Source organism: Pavona decussata, unplaced genomic scaffold (assembly GCF_977016875.1).
Source record: "Pavona decussata unplaced genomic scaffold, jaPavDecu1.1 SCAFFOLD_100, whole genome shotgun sequence".
Taxonomy (NCBI): Eukaryota; Metazoa; Cnidaria; class Anthozoa; order Scleractinia; family Agariciidae; genus Pavona; species Pavona decussata.
The window spans coordinates 4,349,946-4,372,500 of NW_028145515.1; the positions used below are offsets into that span (position 1 = coordinate 4,349,946).

Sequence of the window (22,555 nt, forward strand, 5' to 3'; positions counted from 1 at the left end):
TTTCTCTGCAGAGAGCTGTTTCGTCGTCATTTCTCGAAATTGTTTGTTAGCTTCCTTAAATTATTTTGTTATTGTAATTTGGTACTTTTTAACTCCATTGTAATTAAGTTTTTTTTAAAATTGGTTTTTAGCTGTTGAAAGACTTTAATTACCAAATACTTGTATAAGAAAACGTTGAAATGCGCAGAAATAGTATGGAACTACACAGTTTTTCGTGCCTTCCATTAATAAGAAATTTGGAAATCTGAAGGTGAATATATATGCAATATAATTATTTTCAACCCTTACGTAACGAAACTCGTGGTGACGTAATGTAACAAAATACTGGCGACAAGAACCCGATGTTCAAATGATGCATAATTTCACTTTACTCTCGTTGGACTGAATTTCAATCTATATGATTTTGAAAATTTCACTCTAGACATAGCAGATTCTAGCCTGTGTAGCAGTCGTTTCCGTTTCCTTCAAGCCAAGCGGGGCAAGCGCGCGAGGGCATTGCTCCTTTTTTGCCCAATGCCCTGGCGCGGTTACCCCGCTTGGCTTGAAGGAAACGGAAACGACTGCTACGCAGGCTAAGCAGATTCTTTCGGTTCTTACTCGATAAAAACCTGGAAGCTTGTAAAAATTTAAGTTCCCTCCCAGAGCAAGAAAGAAGTTGTGACACAAACAAGATCAGACAGATAAGGAGATACCATGTTGTGCAAAATCGTAAAAGTAATTAAAATAATCCGTTAAAAGTCAACATGATGCCTCAGAGGCAGCCACTTTAACTGAATCCTGTAGTATTGGCGTAACGTGGTAGAACCAGGGGTTGGAGCATACTCAAGGGAGCACGTAGGTATTTTGAGATCCCTGAAGCTTCCAGATGACACTTTTTGGTTAGTCGTAAGAAAGGGAAATGTAAATATTCAATTACCTCGCCACCAGTAACTAAGCAAAGCTAGGTAGTTTGGCCTCTAAGCCCGCCCTTCCTTTCTCTGAGAAAGATATTGCGTGACGAAGATTACGGGACCAGCCAAAAGAACGTCTGAGAAAGAGGCAAAATTAACAGGCAATCCAAAAATGCTTCATTAGGCTAGTAATGTAAGACCTTGGAATGCTTAAAGGGAGAAACGCGTTAAGGGAATGCTTAAAGGGAAACATTTTTGAGTTTCATGAATTTAAGATTTTGACATAACTGACCGTAACTAAAATTGCTATTTTAGGTCGATAATTAACAAATGGACATCTTTTCTGCCTGCTTCTAGGTCTGAAAAAGTCTTTTTCCCGATTAGCTTTTCTAAAAAATATTTTCCAACTACCCCAACGGCCGCACCCGACATTTTTTGAACGAAGGGGTTATGAGTCGGCATGCGTTTTATGGTGGATTAGGGGAAGATTCCCAATTCAGACTTGAATCACACAACGATAATCATGGATCATGCCAAATTCATGATTTAGGAGATTGTATAAAATATTGACAAGCTGACAGTCTGGCCATTAAAGTCCAATTATTATCTACTGAGCCTGATCTGTTCTAGTCCTAACTAAACCCTTTTAACCTCACCCATCTGCATATAAACACAACTGTCCATTCAGTTCGTTTCCCGCGTAGCCTGGTGAGTTTCAAATTAGGTTCTTTAAGACTCTGCTCTCTAAAACATAGCAATATATTGGGCTTATACAAAAGTGTTTCAGTCACGACTTCAACTATAGGATAACAAATAAACTATCCACTTCTATGGTCTCTAATTCAAAATGTTCAGAATAAAATTTAAAAAGACGAATGAGCTAAGTTTGCCTTTCATCAGTTTAGTCTAGCTGAAGTTTACATGTACACAATCTGCTCCCACGCATTGCATGGAAAGAATCTTCGACTTTTTTCCGTTTAAATACATAGAGCTTAGTATTTGAAGAAGCTCGAATTAACTTGTAAAACAAGAAATTGCTAGTTAATTCCCAAAATGAAACTCTTTCTTTAATACCGATAGTTCGCCATCCTATCAAAATGTTTATCTTACAAGATGGAAGTGTAAATTTTGAACTGTTCGGTTTTACTTATCCTATATTCTGCATCAACCCATTGAATTAGCCTACACAAGCATATACCAGTGTATTGTTTCAACCCTTTCTTTGACACCTATGGCTTCAAAGTACTTCAAAATCATATAGAAATATTCATGTTACAAAATGGAAGTGCAAATTTTGTACCATTTGATTGTACTTATCCCATTTTCTACATCAACCGATTGAACTTGATTGACCGCCATGCAAGTTTTGAACCTCAGCACTCTTGAGCTCGCTCGACCCAATCTCGCTCCGCATCAAAGCCCAGTTGCCGTTTCAACGCCCCTTCATTTGCCCTTATAAAACTCATGTCGTTACTATCTACTTTTAGAAAACATGATTACCGCTCAACACTGGTTTGCTAGTATAAGAAAAAAACCCCAGACTACTTTTGTTTTCTTTCTCAGGTTGTTACTTAAGACCACCATGGACAACACAGACAAAATTATGTGGATCTTACTCGTTGGATATTTTTTACTTAATACAAGTCGAGTTCTACAAGCTACGGAGTTGTGCCAGGAATGTTTAATTCTTCTACGCAACACAGCTACCCAGGAGCAAGTCATCGAATTTGCCTACCCAGGCATATACGCTGTGCTCTTTCAAGCGTATCGCCTTCTTAACGATCACACAAGTGCAATTAACTGCGGAAGAAAGGTTTTGGACTTTCTTTGCGGCTGTGGCTTAAGAGCCGAAGAAGGCAAACTAATCTTTCAACTGGCAGAATTATATCAACTTCAGAGCAAATATAAAGAAGCAAAAGAACTTTATAACAAAGCAATGAGCATCATGATAGAAACAGGCGACAGTAAGGGAGAAGCTTTGTGTCATGGAAACCTAGGAACTGTGTACCATTCCCCTTGTGAACATGCAAGGGCTGAAGAATACAAAAGCCGGAAAGCACTTACAATAAGAAAAGAAATTGGCGACAGAGAAGGGGAAGCTACATGTTATGAAAATCTGGGAACTGCATATTATTCCCGTGGTGAATATGCAAAGGCGAAAGAATACCAAAGGAAAGCACTTGCAATAAGAAAAAAAATTGGCGACAGAAAAGGGGAAGCTACATGTTATGCAAATCTGGGAACTGCGTTTCTTTCCCTCGGTGAATATGCAAAGGCTGAAGAATATCTAGACAACGCACTTACAATGAAAAAAGAAATTGGCGACAGAGAAGGGGAAGCTACATGTTATGGAAATCTGGGAACTGTGTTTCTTTCCCTCGGTGAATATGCAAAGGCTGAAGAATATTTAAACAACGCACTTGCAATGAAAAAAGAAATTAGCGACAGAAAAGGGGAAGCTACATGTTATGGACATCTGGGAACTGTGTTTCTTTCCTTTGGTGAATATGCAAAGGCTGAAGAATATTTAAACAACGCACTTGCAATGAAAAAAGAAATTGGCGATAGAAAAGGGGAAGCTACATGTTATGGAAATCTTGGAACTCTGCATCATTTCCTCGGTGAATATACAAAGGCTGAAGAATATCTAAACAACGCACTTGCAATACAAAGACAACTTGGCAACAAAGAAGGAGAGGCCACGTGTTATGGAAACCTGGGAAGTGTCTCTGAATCTCTTGATGAATATGGAAAAGCAAAAGAATACCAAAGGAAAGCACTTGCAATAAGAAAAGAAATTGGCGACAGAAAAGGGGAAGCTACATGTTATGGACATCTGGGAACTGTGTTTCTTTCCGTCGGTGAATATGCAAAGGCTGAAGAATATTTAAACAACGCACTTGCAATGAAAAAAGAAATTGGCGACAGAAAAGGGGAAGCTACATGTTATGAAAATCTTGGAACTGTTTATCATTCCCTCGGTGAATATGCAAAGGCTGAAGAATATCTAAACAACGCACTTGCAATGAAAAAAGAAATTGGCGACGAAAAGGGGAAGCTACATGTTATGGAGATCTGGGAGCTGTGTATCATTCCCTCGGTGAATATGCAAAGGCTGAAGAATATTTAAACAACGCACTTGCAATGAAAAAAGAAATTGGCGACAGAAAAGGGGAAGCTACATGTTATGGAAATCTTGGAACTGTTTATCATTCCCTCGGTGAATATGCAAAGGCTGAAGAATATCTAAACAACGCACTTGCAATGAAAAAAGAAATTGGCGACAGAAAAGGGGAAGCTACATGTTATGGAAATCTTGGAACTCTGCATCATTTCCTCGGTGAATATACAAAGGCTGAAGAATATCTAAACAACGCACTTGCAATACAAAGACAACTTGGCAACAAAGAAGGAGAGGCCACGTGTTATGGAAACCTGGGAAGAGTCTCTGAATCTCTTCATGAATATGGAAAAGCAAAAGAATACCATAGGAAAGCACTTGCAATAAGAAAAGAAATTGGCGACAGAAGAGGAGAAGCTACATGTTATGGAAACCTGGGAACTGTGTATCATTCCCTCGGTGAATATGCAAAGGCTGAAGAATATCTAAACAACGCACTTGCAATACAAAAACAACTTGGCAACAAAGAAGAAGAGGCCGCGTGTTATGGAAACCTGGGAAGAGTCTCTGAATCTCTTGGTGAATATGGAAAAGCTGAAGAATACCACACAAAAGCACTTGCAATAACAAAAGAAATTGGCGACAGAGGCGGAGAAGCTAGATGTTATGGTTACCTGGGAACTTTGCTTCGTTCTCTTGGTAAACGTCCTGAGGCTAAACAGTATCATGAGAAGGCACTTACTATGAGCAAAGAGATCAATGACATAAGTGCAGAGGCTACGTGGTACCTTGAACTTGCGTACGACTTCATTCTAAAAGGAAATAAAGGTTCACAATATGAATTTTTTTCCAATCTCGTTGCAAGCATTAACAAGTGCGAGAAAATGCGAACTTTTCTCGGAAGCAATGACCAATTTAAGATATCACTTTTAGAATACCAAAGTCTTTCATATCATTTAATCACCGCAATGCTTTGTGTTGGAGGAAAGGACAGAGATGCAGTTTGTGTCTTAGAACTTTCACGAGCCAGAGCTCTTGCAGACTTAATCTCAGTGCAGCATTCTGCTCAACAACAATTGTCAGTTAATCCGCCGTCATGGGCTGATGTTGAAAGGATCCTGAAGAAAGAAAGCAACTGTAGTTGTCTATACATTTCATATCTTGATAAATTGATGTTTTTGTGGGTCCTGAAAGGAAACAAACCAATACATTTTCGCAAAATAGACATCAACGAATGTTTTGTTAACAAGGGATTGAGGAGAAATGCTGATCAGGTTTTTAGTGAAGAAAGCTTTAGAAGGTTGAATGTTCTTTCTTCTCAAGAGCAGTGCGAAGATCGATCATTGTCGTTTTTGAAAGCTAACGATTCAACACGAGAACCAGCCGAGGAAGGAAGCTTGACAGTTTACCGCCCAGTAGAGGAGGAAGAAGAGGAAAACCTGGAACCCCTTCCCACCCTAGCCGAACGTTACAAAATGATCATCGCTCCTGTGGCTGACTTTCTCGACGAACCTGAACTTGTGATTGTTCCCGATCGCGTCTTGTACAAAGTTCCATTTGCAGCTTTAATGGATGAAAGTGGAAATTACTTATCAGAGGCTTACAGGATCCGCATTGTTCCATCTTTGAAGACTCTTGGGCTCATACAGGACAGTCCAGCAGATTATCACAGTCAGACCGGAGCACTGATAGTGGGCGATCCAGACGTTAGGGACGTGTATTACAAGGGATGCTTTGGGGAACTTTGCCGTTTGCCATCTGCCAAAGAGGAAGCAGAGATGATCGCACAGCTGATCGGAGCCGAGCCTTTGTTAAGGAAGCAAGCAACTAAGGAAGCGGTTCTTCAGAGGATACACTCTGTAAGTCTTATTCATTTTGCTGCTCATGGTGATGCCGAAAGAGGAGAAATTGCTCTTGCTCCTAAAAGCTCAATTAAGCCGGGGACTGCAACCGAGAAAGACTACCTGTTGACAATGGCTGACATTTCAAGAGTTCAACTGCGTGCAAAACTTGTAGTACTCAGCTGCTGTCACAGCGCAAGAGGACATGTTAAAGCTGAGGGAGTTGTTGGAATCGCTCGAGCTTTCTTAGGATCCGGTGCACGCTCAGTGTTGGCTGCCCTGTGGGCCATACCAGACGAAGCAACAAAGAAACTGATGAGTCGTTTTTATGAGCACCTTGTTCGTGGAGAAAGTGCTAGTGAGTCTCTTCACCAGGCCATGAAGTGGATGAGAAATAATGGCTATCCTGATATAAGGGACTGGGCGCCATTCATGCTGATTGGAGATAACGTGACGTTTGATTTCCGAAAATAAAGGTAACTTTTACTATGAAGTTATATTATTAAAGGGTGCTAAATGAATTATTCACTTTAATTCAACAATTACTTAGTATTTATTGTCATTTATTCCAACAACAGAATTAATAAAAAAGAGTTGTGATGAAAGTCATTTTGTGCTTAATAATGCGTGTGGGAGACCCAGGAAATAGTCCAGATGTCGACTTCCTGATCATGTGATTGCGCAGCAGTCTGTTGTAAGGCTGTTTGCTGGGTTCTGTGTTTCGATGTATAAAAGTCGACTAATGGACATGTTCATTAAGTTTGTACTGTTGTTCTCAGTCCAACTATTCGTTTAGGAAACAACCTGGTCCCTTTAATCACTATGCTCTCCCCTTTCGTTAGTTACGCACAAGGGGGAAAATTTTGTCCAAGAAAGACAGCTTATAATATTGACCTTAAAACCGATTACGTTTGTCATTTGCAGATGTGACTTATCGTGACCGAGGAATACCTAACAAGTTGGAACTTGGCAAGAGGACATCAGTACATCTAACAGTAAACCAAAGAAAACTTTGAACACTCAATCACTTGAACTGAAGGCAATAACTATCAGACTCTTATTACTAAGAATTTAATTTTATTGTCTGGTTGGAAAGTTATGTAATCTTGTCAGCAAGCAGCTTCAGCTTGGCCAGCATGAAATAGATAACGGTCTTTCTAGATTTAAGGGCAGACTATTTTACAATCCCGTGATGAGTTTAGTGCTGTTACGAAATTTTTCCTGGAAGGGGGACCCTGTATAGTAAATCAAAATGGGTAATCGTCCTACCCTTTAGGAGTCTAAAATGGGTTTGTAATTTGGTACCGTCACCACTTGGAGTTCTCAAAATTTGCACAGTCAAATTTATTGTTTTTTTGTCTTAGAAGGTGTAAATAAGGTAGAGACATTGGTTTTTCAAACTTTGACAAATGAATGTTTTTGTTAATCGTCAATCATGCAAAAACAAAAGGAGATTCTAATCCCTCTAAGTTTTGCTGCTCCTTTTTATATTTCCAACAGTTCGTCGTGTGTTGATTTGTAATTTTACTTAAAACGTCGATGAAGATTAAGTTTGTACTGATTGAGTATGACAGTTTTCATTTTCCAAAGAGGACTAATTAGTGTAGATTTTCAGTGTTAGTCGATGGGTTATTTTTACCCCTTTTTTTTTTAGTAAAACGAAAGGATGTCACCTGTCACTATCAAATACAGGAGGCACAAAAAGTATTTTATACTTTTGTGTTAAGTTTGATTTGATGATCCTTTTGAACTCCAACGTTGCTTCAGTCATCTTCAGACTAGAGCTGTCTGATATATTCAGTTTGTCCTTAGTACATTTTGACGTTCTTTACTAAGATTTTTTGGTAAATATTGAATATTGCAGTTTTTATTTCATAAAAGAAACAGATTAGTGTAGATTTTCAGTGTTGGTCGATGGGTTATTCTTAGCCTTTTTCTTTTTTTCAGTAAAACGAAAGGATGTCACCAGTCACTATTAAATACAGGAGGCAAAAAAAGTGTTTTATACTTTTGTGTTAAGTTTGATTTGATGATCCTTTGGAATTCCAACGTTGGAGCAGCGATCAACAGACTAGAGTTGCCTCGCACTTATCTAGTACATTTTAACGTTCTTTACTAAGATTTTTTGGTAAATATTGAATAATGCAGTTTTTATTTCATAAAGGAAACAGATTTGTGTAGATTTTGCAGTAGATTGCTTACATTTTGCTGAGTATTTTAAAAAGAAAGGATGTGTAGCTCCACTATCAGAAACAGGGAACACAAAAGCATTTTTTATAAATGTCAAATTGCGTCATTAACGTTCTATGTTATGCTGTTTCCTCAAAAACCCTCTTTAGTGCTAGTCCGGAAAGTTTACATGAGGCATGTGTTGGCCGTAACCAAATGTTGATCGTCGAAAACAATCATTTTTTAAACCCTAGTCTTTTCACTGTAGACTGCGTGTCACTGTTTCCATTTTTAATGGACCGTTTATAAGCTGGTATTTAAATGGTCACACTGTAGACCCAGTGCTGTAGACCCTAGCCAGAATCGGCCTGGGTGCGGCTGGGAGAAATACCCGGTGTTTCATGATGAGAAGTTTGTACTCAGAGCTAAAGACAGTGACAGGTTGTTTTCAAACAGCTGCTGTAAAGTAAGCAAAAGAGCCTTTTTCAATGACCTGTACCGGGATGTTAAAATGTAAACATTTATAAATATTTTTGGCAACTCTGCGTAGAGAGAATGCGCAAAGAAACGCGTTCATAGTCTTCTCATAAGAATGCCTAATAAATATGAAGTTTAATTAAGATTTACTGATAAAACTTACTGTAGCTAACAGAAATAGTTGTTTGATAGGTTAATTTCAAAATAAATATTTGTCAATTGTACGGCTGCCAGAAAACCAGTTTACTTTTAATTTGCTGAATGAGGTAGAATCTCATGTGCTGCTTATCAAAGTTAAGGTATAGTAGGAAAATAAAAAAAGTAGTTATTGACTGATTAACTGACTGGGTGTGTTTAATACACTTGAAAATATAGAACACGGAAGCTGGGGATGGGGGAAAGCGATAAATCCTTCGGAGCACCAGTCCCCGCCCTTGATACCGCAAGCGGGCCTTGCTCCAATCATCACGGTCATAGAATAGCTTACAAAGTTTTATACGCTCTGGCCTTGTAATCAGGGTGTTCACCGGAAACAAGGAAAATATAGAACACGGAAGCCGGGGATGGGGGAAACGGATAAATCCTTCGGAGCACCGGTCCCCGCCCTTGATACCGCAAGCGGGCCTTGCTCCAATCATCACGGTCATAGAATAGCTTACAAAGTTTTATACGCTCTGGCCTTGTAACCAGTGTGTTCACCGGAAACAAGGATCAATCAAAGGAAGTCTGGCACATCGCCGAGTCGGGTTTACCTAAAATTCGGAATCCGGAATAAAAGAACAAAAATGAAAATTTCAACGAAGGTTAAAGTCACTTGGGAAACAGGTTTTATAGCTCTTGAAAAATTATAACATCAGCCAGGAGCCCAGTGAAATTTTCAAAAGTTTGCCTAAGATTTCGATTGCTAGAGTTAAGCCTACGGTGTTAGTATTCTGAGGCAGTCCCTTTAAAGCGTAAAACTTTAAAACACACCAGAACAACACCTATCTATGTTTATAAAAACAAATATACGGAATCCGTAAATCAGAAAGACTTTCTTTTCTTTCTATTTTTCTTTTTCTGTGTAACTTGCGGTATGCTGATTGGCTTGTGAGTAGGGGATTTTCGTTCTTTCGGAAGAGCTAGGGGCGAGAGATGTGTACGATTGGTGGTATTTTGACGGGTACAGTAGGCAAATTAACGCATTCAAAATGGTGACTATGGAAATATATCATTTTATTATATAAACACCAGTGAAATACCAGGTGAGCTTTCGCGCGAAAACGTGATATCTTCACACGTGAAGATAACACGTTATTAGCCTCCCACGCAGACGTTCTTGGGGGTTCGTCACGCGTTCCTGCCCCACGAACGTTCGTGGGGCAGGAACGCGTACCGAACCACTAAGAACGTCTGCGTGGGAGGCTAACACATTATCTTCACACGTGAAAATAACACCGTTACTATGGTTACATAATAAATTGCGCCTTTCGCAGCGAAAACACATTACATTGCGACTAACGTATATTACGGCTCAACAAATTTTTGGGGCATAAGGGTAGGAATGGGGCTTAAAATGTTTAGACTTATTACCTCTAAATCCAACTTAAAAGATCTACAGCTTCCAAGGTATCTGGAATTAGAGGATATAAAATAATTTGTTATGTACATCCTGCTATTGTGATTACTAAATGATGGGAAATCGTTCACAGGCTCCAGAAGCTCTTACCGTATTTCAAAAAAGGCCATCGACATAAAGCGTTTCCTTTGTACCAGTAGCTCGACACTCTTTTCTAAAAAGGTACATAAATGAATACATGCATACATGACTGAACGTACGAATGTATGCCGGCAGGCATGACAGAACCAGGAGAGAGTGAGTGAGGGAGTGAGCGAAGAAACGAATGAATGAATGAACGAACGAACGAACGAACGAACGGATGAGTTAATAAATGAATAAATAACTTCGCCCGCTGTCTATCCATGGTCGGTGCCAATTCGAAACTTTTTTTTAGATGAAATCTAAGCCAACCCCCCCCCCCCCTCCCTCATACCGACTTGTTTCAAGATCTTTTATATTATTATGCAAAGACAGTAAGTCTTGTGAAGAGTTGATGAGTGATAAACGCAGCACTGACTCTTTTCTCTAGTTACCTTTCATTGACTCTCTACGTGCTATGGTAGGAGGAAAAGTTAAAGAGTACGAAGAGGTGTGGGGGTATTTAAGAGTACGTTTGAAGATTGGGAACTTTTATTCCAAATGAGTGGCTCCAGTGGCTAAGCAATTGAAATCTAAGGCAAACGTCTGAAAATTTCACTGGGCTCCTGACTGATCGTGATCGTGAGTGACTTTAACCTTCGTTGAAATTTTTTGTTCTTTGACAATGTACTAATTTAATTTTCAGTAATATTATAATATCTACGATTGAATTATTATCGGTTGGCGACTGAAATCAATTGAAAGTTTCTCTATTAAAATTCTCTGATCTTCATGAAGTTGCCCATTTCTAACAGAATAAGTTTTTGGTGACTTGGCTAAAAACAATCTAACTTTAAATGGATATTTAAGCTTGACCCCATCCCCATTACAATCGATTACCCTTTCCCAGTCTTCGGGTAAATTACATATTTCAAAATCACCCCTATCTAAAAAAAAATTACACCTTTTCCCTTCCCTCTCTTCCTTTACCATAAAGCAAAAAACGAAAACAATCATGATTTAAGTCCAAAATGGCCTTGCATCTACATTTGCTTTTTAACTTTGACAGGACTGATATTTTTCAGGCTATCCGGCAACCTGCCTAATTAACCTTTCTTGGTTTCGCTTGGCTTTTCATTGATTCTTTAATGAAAGAACACTGTACGAAAAAACGCCTTTGCGCAACATCAAATGTGTGGTCAAAGAATGTCAAAGGCCACCTTTGATTTGAATCAGAGGTGACAAAGGCCGCATTTGATTCACGCGCGTCAAAGGTGGAGTCAAATTTGATTCGAATCAAAGATATTTGCAAAGATATAACATATTTGATCCACCTTTGATGCGCGTCATAGGCGGAGTCAAAGTTGTACTACATTTGACATCACCTATTTGATTTCAATTTGACGCGCGTCGAAGGTAGGGCCAAAGTTGTTAATACATTTGAACTCACTTTTGATTCGAGTCAAAGGTATATGCAAAGGCGTCACATATTTGACGTATTTTTGATGCGCATCAAATGTTTTGTCAAAAATGTTATTATATTTGACCTCATCTTTGATACGAATAAAAAAAGGGGAAATCTGATTTTTCGTGCAGTGGAAAAATTGACTCCGATGTGAAAACAGTGTGAGAGAGATTGTACATAAACAAGTAATAGTAAATACTGGAAGCACTGCGATTTCAAATAAAGAGAAAGTAGCAATTACCCCACATCTCATTAGAAAACAACTTAATTAGGCATATATTTATATATGTAAGTTTATACGAATGTATCCTTGTTATTTAGTATTTGGGCAGTTTCAATTAGAATGGTAATTTAAGCACAGTCTTACCGGCTTCAATAAAATGGTAAATGGTTTGAACCCAGGAGTCTTGTCATAAGTACGTAAATTATGATCATCCGGGTGAGTGTAGTCCTGAGAAGGACTGTTTGTGGTGACTTTGACTGACGTCTCGACAACCTGAGCGGAAGTCATCTTCAGAGTCAAGTGAATTGTGGAACGTCAGTAGGTGGTAAATTATGATCATCCGGGTGAGTGTAGTCCTGAGAAGGACTGTTTGTGGTGACTTTGACTGACGTTTCGACAACCTGCCTGGGACTCTGCCGAGTGCATTACCTACTGTACAAATTACTATCAACGACTCACTCTGGAAAGCTGGTTTACTAACTTAGAACAAACGCCACTCAACCGGTGCCTACAACTACCTGCACCATACAAACGACTTATTGACAACAACAACGAAACAGACAAACAATAGACTTTTTACTAACAATAGACCCACAGACTTTTTGACTAACAAAAGACGGATCGAAACGCACCAATCACTTTTTACAGTCTTCACAGCCAATAACATCACGGCTTACTGACAAACGACCAATAACATCTGGACTTCGTTGACCAATCAGGTTAACAACCAGAGACGTATATATACCACCTACTGACGTTCCACAATTCACTTGACTCTGAAGATGACTTCCGCTCAGGTTGTCGAAACGTCAGTCAAAGTCACCACAAACAGTCCTTCTCAGGACTACACTCACCTGGATGATCATAATTTACGTACTTAAATAAAATGGTAATACAATGCACTTGTGTAATAAAACTCTGTGACCGACATGCGTCTCTGAATTACTTTTTTTCTTCACAGCCAGTGGCCCTACCATCAAAGTTATATCTTGGGGGACAGGGAGGGGGGGGGGGGGGGGGCGGTTCTTTTACGGTCAATTTTTCTTTCTTTCTTTCTTTTTTTTTTTTTTTTTTAATTTCTCAGTACTTGTTTGTTTGTTTCATTTGTTTTTTGTCTTAGTTTTGATTCTGTAAAGTTAGTTGTAAGGCTTCCTCGATCATCATCATTAGGCTGATTTAGCAACAGAACGTAAGTTGACAACAGCGCGCGCATCAAGCCAGAATACCCATAAGAAAGTCGAAATAGACTCGCATCCAGACTATTCCGCGCGCTCTTGGGTTCTAAGATGACCTTCCTGTTCTGTATAAACTTCTATGTATATGTTGCTAAATCAGCGTTTTGTTAACGTTACTGTGGGTGTTATGGTGATTCCATTGGATTGCATTGCGCATTGTAACTGCACATACTTTCTTCCTCCATTACCACGCGCATATAGGAACATGTTGATGCTAAGCCCAGCCAATTACTAATTTTTTTTTTTTTTGTAAACGAGCAGCTAATGACACTTTTCGCTATTTTATCTAAGCTATTATCCTCTGTTTTAAGATAAAAATGATTCCTTTTCAGAAACACGAGTTTGTCCTTCACTCGCGGGCATGTTTATGCTGAGGATACACACCCAAGAATCTATTGAAGGTCGATATTGCTTCAAATTGTGCGCTTCTGTAAACAATCAGTGAAAGTTTGAGAAAAGTTTTAAGGCAACTTTTATTCCGAGGAAATCACCTTAAGGACGGTGCCTACTAACAACAAATAATCTAAAAAATGAGCAAGGCTGATTTCACGGTCAGGGAAGTATACTTTCTAATATTTTGAAAGGCACGGCCTTTCTTCTTCAGGGTATGTTTGAGACTGACCCTGTGGCAAGATTAACCTCGTTCCCAGGATCCTCTCCTACTCGGCCCCCGTGGGGGCCGAGTAGGAGAGGACCCTAAGAACGAGGTTGTGACAAGATACGTTACAATTTTAAACAGTTACAATAGATACCTGAAAAACATAGGCTAAAGTTACATAAACAAAAACGTTACAATTTGAAATTTGAAAATACAACTGGTAAATAGGTATAAGCAAAATAACTAACGTTACAACGTGGAAGACGAAAACAAAATATGTCTCCATAAGTTTTTTACATCTTAAGAAGATGAAAGAGAAAGACGGGAAAAAAATGTACATGTCTCATCTCGCCTATTAAGATCAAAGGGTTCAAGAGTTTGACCTCTGTCGATGAGGTATGCCTCTCTAGCTTTGCGTACACCGTCACGATTAGATTTGATGAGTTCGAGAGGAAAAAGTAGCATGTCAAGCGTTATGGTCATTAGAAAGAAAATGTTCTGAGACTGTGCTGGGTTTGCAACTGTTTGTTTGTTTGTCAACAGCTGGTCTACGGTGTGCGTTAAAACGGTCTTTAAGTCGTCGTTTTGTTTCTCCTATGTATTGTTTGTGGCAGCGGTTGCAGTGTACCATGTAAATAACGTTTTCAGAGTTACAGTCTATATGATGACAAATATGTCTTGTTTCGCTGGTAGAATGAAATGTGTAACTGGCACGTCTGTCTGTTATGTATTTGCAAGTTAAACAGTTATCTCCACGTCCAAAAGATCCATGGGGTGGGTTGTTTTGTGTGGGATTACGTAGTTTGGCGCTAATTAGTAAAGCCCTTAGGTTGTTGGTCCGTCGGAAGACAACAAGAGTTGTGGCTTTGAAAACGTTGGTGCAGCGGGGAGATGAAGATAGGATGTTGAAGTGTTTGTGAATAATGGATGATACAGAACGATGAGCTGGATTGTATGTGATGACAAAGGGTACTCGTATAGGTTGGTTGGTGTCGGAGGTGTCTTTGGTAGCTATAGCGTCGGAACGTGGGATGCCGTTAACACGTCCTATTTCTTGGTTGAGGAATGGCAGATTGAATCCACGTTTGTTGAGATACGTTTTGAGTTCGTTTGTACGGAGTTTGAAAGCTTCGTCAGAAGAACAAATACGTCGAAGTCTGAGAGCTAAGCTGAATACCATATCAGTAAAGGAACATGGGCCCCTCCACCCACAGGGACCCAGCACTCGACACTTTTTTATACGCCGTGGAACATGAACTTTTTAATGTCACACCATCCCCTGTACGTGACAACTTGACTACACGCGAACGCGGTGGATTTCCAGTAACGTTTAGGTATCACTTCGACAAAGCCTGCTGCGCAGGTAATGTTTAAGCTTAAAGGGACACTGTCACGGCGATTTTGCTATATTTTCGTCAAAATGGCTCAAATATTTGACAAAGAACCTTTTTCTTCTAACATGAAATTGCTGTTAGAGCACCGAGAAGGAAATATCAAGGTATTTATCCCGGGAAGAACAAACTATAAGCAGTTTTTTGACGACTTCTCTACAATACACAGGAAGAACTTGAAAAAACTGGCCAATTGTTTCAAGTTGCAATTCATTTCCATCCTAGCCATCCCCAGCAAAAGATAATTAATACTAGTTTCTGTGCATCATTGGGGTTATTGTTAACAAAACTGAACCATTATTTTGACGATTCCATCTATTCAAATATGTTTTTTGGCTATTCAAAGTTACACAAAAAATCGGTGACACTACCCCTTTAATGTCTCCGTAGACGCACTAACATTATAATCAAGTCAGCAGACAAGGACTTGGCTGTAGTTGTTATGGACCGTAACTGGTACATTGTCGAATGTTCACAAGAGTTGACAAGAGTACTGACGATCATACTAAACTTTTTTTTAGTACTGACCGATCCCAAACCCGGACGATTTTACATATCACCTACATAAACAGGGTAATCCCGGACGCCCTATTGTTTTCAGTAACTCTAACCCTACAGAACGTAGAGTTTGTAGACTATCACCTCAAACCTCTGGTACAGACTACACAATCCTTCATAAAAGATACTTCATATTCCTTAACAAACTCAAACAACTCGGACAATTACCCAATAACACCATTCTTGTCGCTCTGGACGTCTCTTCTATCTACACCAACATACCTCATAACGAAGGTATCCACGCGTGTCGACACTTCCTCGAAACACGCAACCGCACCCCTTCTACCATAAGCACCGAAAGTTTATGTGACCTCATATGCATGATCCTTACTATGAACAATTTTTCGTTCAACCACAAACACTATCTATGACTCACGGAACTGCTATGGGAACCAGAATGGCTCCTTCTTACGCCAATTTGTTTCTCGCCAAATTTGAGACGGACGCATTACTGAGTGCTTCATTATTCAATACAATACAATATTTATTTTTGCCATAGACACAACATTTACAGGAGAAGATGGAAAAAATGAAGAAAATTAAGGAAAGAAGATAAATGGCGAGAAAACTTGAAAGAAACCACTAGGCTTATAACAAGTCAGGCTTCCTCACTTGAAATAACTAGTCTAGTCTAATATAAGAATTACAATATGGAGTTATGGTAGTTAACTTTGACCTAGCACACGTACACACACGCACACACTCACACTCACCAAAGTTTCAAGACAGGAATCTAGTACCAGGCCTTAATTAACCTGTGTGAATTTAATCTGATCTGATATCGGTTCAACAACCCGATTAAACCAACGAAAGTTTCATTTTCGAGGCTCAGCCGCTTCGTTTTCGAGCTTTCGGTTTTCGTGATTTTGTTTACGATCGTTAGCTGGTACTGCAGAAACTTGTTTATCCCGCCACTCGGTGTGAATTCCGCTCATTCACGATTGCAACCGTGATTTGTTAAGTGCAAGAGGTGTCGAAGTAAGTACAAATAATTTCTAAAGCTTGTTGTGTTGTATGTTTTGTATATAGCACCTTAGCGTCACTGCGGTACAATTGGTTTATTCCCAAGGTGCGCATATATCCTGGCTTAGTAGTTTCAGGGATTAAGAATGTTGGTTATCCTTTTTAACTCGTGAATGCGTGCGCAATGAACGAATTATTGCTGTGGGCTGAATGTCACTCGCTCGCTCGATAAGCTGTAAACTTTATATCAATTTAATAGGAATTTAATCAAAAGCCAAAATTAAGAGTGTCTGCGAAAGAGGCTACACTTCGATAGGCGGAACTGCTCGTTTCAGCAAACATCAAATACAAACATGAAAACTCAAAAATCCGAGGAAACGACTTTAAGATTCAAGGCAATTCCGTGGGTGAATAGCCTCCAACGCAGTCGCTTTTAGGGGACTCGTACAGTGCCTCCTCCCCACATTAAATTGTGGAGAGGAGGTAATACGAGTCCCCTAAAAACGACTGCGTGGGAGGCTAGTGGGTGAAAGGCTAAGGGTAAAATAAGAAACCAAAACTTAAGCTTCGCAATAAATTTCGTTTGGGGTCCAGTGTGAGCGATAAGATCTATTCACCAGAACAAATGTAAGCACTGAAAGTTTGCTAATGTACAGCGACAATCATCGCAATGCTTGACGTATTTCCATATTTACTTTCATTTGGGTAAAGCCTTTAACAAGATTGAAAGCTTCTTCCGATGCTATAAAACGCTGACAGAAGCCGTCATTTGGACGTCGAAAGGAATATTACCGTACTGAAAACTGCACGATTTAAGTCACGTGCTTGGCAACCAAAATCATTCACATGTATCAAGTTTCATTCGGTTAAGAACACGACGCAAGGAAAAAACAATTACGGAGGTTCTTGGAAGAAAAACTGGACGCTTTTTTTTGTCGATTGACAACCACGTGAAACCACCATGGCGTCCACGAATCCTTATAGCTTAGTTTCATGGGAGTACCGCTTTTAGGTCTTAACACGGTTACCAGGATATTCACATACCTGCATTCACTAGTTGGCTCACTGGTGATTTAATTTGATGTTCTGTGTTTGTGTTTTAATTGTTTGTCTTTACGTGAAATTCGCTCCACAAGTTACCTTAATAATATGTAAAACATACTGACTTCATGTTCGCGGAAATCACAATCTCAGCGGTTTCAATGTTATTCATGCAACAAATAATAGCTTTTTCTAAATTTGAATACTGTGATTTTCCTTTTTCCTTCTTGTTTGCTCACACAAAATATACAAAACCACTTGATTAAAGTTGATTATGATCAGGATGAAGCATGGAGTAGTTTAATATTAAAGTCAGCCTTTTTTATCAGCTGTTTCATTTTCGAGTTGAACGGCTGACTTTTGAGCTTCTTCATTTTGTATTCGAATGTAATATGTGCTTTGTCAAACTACAAAACAGACCGTATTTTTGTTTTGTCCGTCGTATGAACATCCGCAATTTTCAAGCGAAATTCTGATGCGAGTGATGCTCCCACGCGAGAATCCACGCATTTGACGCCTCGCGCCTTCGGTCATCGCGTCTACCGCCGAGAATTTCAAGAGAAAGAAACTATTTGTGTTTCAGCTTAGAGTACTTCGGTTTCAAGATACGCGTCACCACTGATTTTTGTCTCTCTTCTATTTTTAGTCATTTTTTTTGTAACAATTTAAAGGCGGAAGCTTTGTAAATAAATAAAATTATATATGATAAGTAAAGTCCGTCTAACATTTGTCAACCCTATATTCAAGTTATGAGACAGTTAAGCTGTCGCTCACTATTCCTTATTCTATAGGATGCCGATTAATATGCAAGACTAGGATGCTTTGTTTCTCGAGTTTTCGGTGCTTCGTTTTCGAGCCAGTGATAGGCATTTCGTTTTTCCACTTTTAATGACATCATTTGCCATCATTGGGGTTTCCTTTTTGAGTTTACCGCGTTTTGTGTTTCTAGTTCTCAATATTTACTCTCAATATTAATCAGACCCTCTTTTTCGCCACCACTGTTAACATTCCGACGACTGCGCAAGGCGACGCTTTATCACAGTAGGTGGCGTCGTGGTATGTTTCAATATTTTAAACCTTCGTTTTCTTGTATGCCCTTTACTTATACCATTTGAATATTTAACTATAATTTCCCTTCTATCGTTACCGTCAAATAGCAACGCAGTTGTATCAAAATCTTTCATGTGTTTCTCTGCAGAGGGCTGTTTGGTCGTCATTTCTCGAAATTGTTTGTTAGCTTCCTTAAATTATTTTATTATTGTAATTTGGTACTTTTTAACTCCATTATAATATATTGTTCTTAAGTTTTTTTAAAGTGGTTTTTAGCTGTTGAAAGACTTTAATTACCAAATACTTGTATAGGAAAAAGTTGAAATGCGCAGAAATAGTATAGAACTACAGTTTTTCGTGAAGGTGAATAAATATGCAATATAATTGTTTTTTATGTTCATAATGTATTTTCGCAATGCGGTATGGCGTCCACGAATTCTGGTAGCTTAGTTTCATGGGAGTACCGCTTTTAACACGGTTACCAGGCTATTGATATCTGCATTCACGAGTTGGCTCACAGGAGATTTAATTTGATGTTCCGTGTTTGTGTTTTGTTTGTTTGTCTTTACGTGAAATTCGCCCTACAAGTTACCTTAATATGTAAAACATACTGACTTCAAGTTCAATTTCAGTTTCAATGTTATTCATGCAAACAAATAATAGCTTTTTCTAAATTTGAATATTGTGATTTTCCTTCTTCCTTCTTGTTGCTCACACAAAATATACAAAACCACTTGATTAAAGTTGATTATGATCAGGATGAAGCATGGAGTAGTGTAATATTAAAGTCAGCCTTTTTTATCAGCTGTTTCATTTTCGAGTTGAACGGCTGACTTTTCAGCTTCTTCATTTTGTATTCGAATGTAATATGTGCTTTGTCAAACTACAAAACAGACCGTATTTTTGTTTTGTCCGTCGTATGAACATCCGCAGTTTTCAAACGAAATTCTGATGCGAGTGATGCTCCCACGTGAGAATCCACGCATTTTGACGCCTCGCGGCTTCGGTCATTCGCGTCTACCGCCGGGAATTTCAAGAGAAAAAAACTATTTGTGTTTCAGCTTTGAGTACTTTGGTTTCAAGATACGCGTCACCACTGATTTTTGTCTCTCTTCTATTTTTAGTCAATGTTTTTGTAATAATTTGAAGGCGGAAGCTTTGTAAATAAATAAAATTATATATGATAAGTAAAGTCCGTCTAGCATTTGTCAACCCTATATTCAAGTTATGACACAGTTAAGCTGTCGCTCACTATTCCTTATTCTATGGGATTGCCCATTAATATGTAATACTAGGATGCTTTGTTTCGCGAGTTTTCGGTGCTTCGTTTTCGAGCCAGTGATAGCCATTTCGTTTTTCTACTTTTAATGACATCATTTGCCATCATTGGGCTTTCCTTTTTGAGTTTACTGCGTTTTGCGTTTCGAGTTCTCAATATTTACTGCCCACAATAATAAAATCCTCTTTTACGCCACCACTGTTACATGTAACATTCCGACGACTGCGAGAGGTGACGCTTTATCACAGGGGAAAACGACATTTGTCATACGAATACTTTTTATAATCCCCGGGCCTTAATCTATACGTTTTCACCTTTCGTTTAGAGACAGAAACCATTTTTACGGTCCTAATATGTATGTGACGCCGGGTCAATGACGGATCATAATTTTCGGTATTATCTAGATCTGGGGGGGGGGGGGGGGGTACTCCCTTATGTGACCTTAACGGGGACGTGCGGCCCGATAGGGTATGGTTTTCAGAGTGTTTTGTCTTGAACGGGGTATCTATTTCATCACTTTCTGTCTTAAACAGGGTATCATGACCTAATGGCTTAAACAGATTGTGATTGCCAATGCATTAAAATACAGTAAGAAACTAGTGTATCCTTATTTCATTCTAGTTTTAGAGAGGGTGTGATTTTGGGTTAAATGTCTTAGAAAGGGCCTGAAACTTTTGAATTCTGTCTTAAATGGGATAGGGAAATCGGAGAATTGTGTCTTAAACAAGGTCAGGGTTTGAACGCCCGGGCCGCACCTCCCTACCCAAGTATCTGTTGAGTACCCCCCCCCCCCCTCCGGGGGATCTAGAGTAACGTTACGCATCACGCGTACGTTATCCTTGTACGTTTTTCAATGTTTCGCTGTTTATATTTTTAAATGATATTCAGGGGAAAGCATTTGATATTCACTTTTCATTTGAAGACAGAAACCGTTTCTACATTGATTGTTTTTCTATAGTAAACGTGACACATCTTTATCTATCTTGGCCCGCGGGGTCATAGACTGATTTAGTTGCCAAACTTTCGGTTAAACAAGACTAACCTTGAGGAACTAAAAAAGCCAAGTAAATAAAAAACGATAAAAACCTTTCGAATTTTTAAAGTGCTAGTAATGAAAAGATGAAATATAAATGGTCGAAAAACTTGGAAAGTTAAAAGATGCACAAACGACACTATAAAAATAGACATATAAACAGATTAAGTTTCCTCGCGTCTGTTCATCGCATTAAGTTTAAAAGTCGGCGTCGCCTTGGAAATAGAAAGTGCCTCTCTAGGTAAGCGAATGCCGTTTCTGTTAAAGTTGATAAATTCTAGAGGAATAGTCATTTGTGTCTTGCATCTGCCATCCTGTATGTGACACGTCATGTGGTGAACTTCAGACTCGGCGGGTGACGGCGGGGATGCACAATCTGCGAGCCAGCGAGGCATGCGAGGCAGACGTGTGAGGCACTCAGGTTAGCCTAAAAACACTCCCGTTAGCCTAAAGAGCACTCCAGTTAGCCTAAATAGCACTTAGGTTAGCTTAAATGGTCTTAAATAGCTCCCCGGTTAGCTTAACGGTAAGCAGTTTATGTTGGGGTTGTTCATGCCTCGCACGTCTGGCTCGCATATTGTAAACATTCCTCCCGGCCCGAAAACAAAGAACGCGACCGAGAATTTAAAAAATTTGATAACACGACCGAAAACTTAACTCGTACCAGCCGAGTACAAAAAACGAGACCAAGAACAATAACTCGTGGCCCGAAGTCTTATCTCTCGGCCCATCGCGACCCCAAAAATAAAAAAAAGAATTTGATAATGCTACCGAAACCTTAACTCGTGCCGCCTTACGGCCCGAGTAATAAATAAAATTATATATGATAAGTAAAGTCCGTCTAGTATTTGTCAACCCTATATTCAAGTTATGACAGTTTTAAAAGCTGTCGCTCACTATTCCTTATTCTATGGGATACCGATTAATATGCAAGACTAGCCGTCATGCTTTGTTTCTCGAGTTTTCCGTGTTTCGTTTTCGAGCCATTGATAGGCATTTCGTTTTTCCACTTTTAATGACATAATTTGCCATCATTGGGTATTTCTTTTTGAATTTACCGCGTTTCGTGTTTCGAGTTCTCAATATTTACTGCCCACAATAATAAAATCCTCTTTTTCGCCACCACTGTTAACATCCCGACGACTGCGCAAGGCGACGCTTTATCGCAATAAGTGGCGTGGTAAGTTTCAATATTTTAAACCTTCGTTTTCTTGTATGCCCTTTACTTTTACCATTTGAATATTTAACTATAATTTCCATTCTATCGTTACCGTCAAATAGCAACGCATTTGTATCAAAATCTTTGATGTGTTTCTCTGCAGAGGGCTGTTTGGTCGTCATTTCTCGAAATTGTTAGTTAGCTTCCTTAAATTATTTTATTATTGTAATTTGGTACCTTTTAACTCCATTATAAAATATTCTTCCTCAGTTTTTTTTAAATGGGCTTTTTAGCTGTTGAAAGACTTTAATTACCAAATACTTGTATATGCAAACGTTGAAATGCGCAGAAATAGTATGGAACTACACAGTTTATCGTGCCTTC

At 39.1% G+C, this 22,555-nt stretch overlaps 1 protein-coding gene across 1 annotated transcript in view; it reads left to right on the top strand.

Moving 5' to 3' along the window:
* LOC146472449 (tetratricopeptide repeat protein 28-like) overlaps nt 1–22,555 on the top strand; it is a 38,476-nt gene that overhangs the window by 2,271 nt on the left and 13,650 nt on the right. The window contains exons 2-3 of the mRNA XM_085119808.1: nt 2,454–6,328; nt 6,777–7,609. Of these exons, the coding sequence (XP_084975934.1) occupies nt 4,035–6,326 (2,292 nt within the window). The 5' untranslated portion in view covers nt 2,454–4,034 and the 3' untranslated portion in view covers nt 6,327–6,328; nt 6,777–7,609. The remainder of the gene's footprint in view (nt 1–2,453; nt 6,329–6,776; nt 7,610–22,555) is intronic.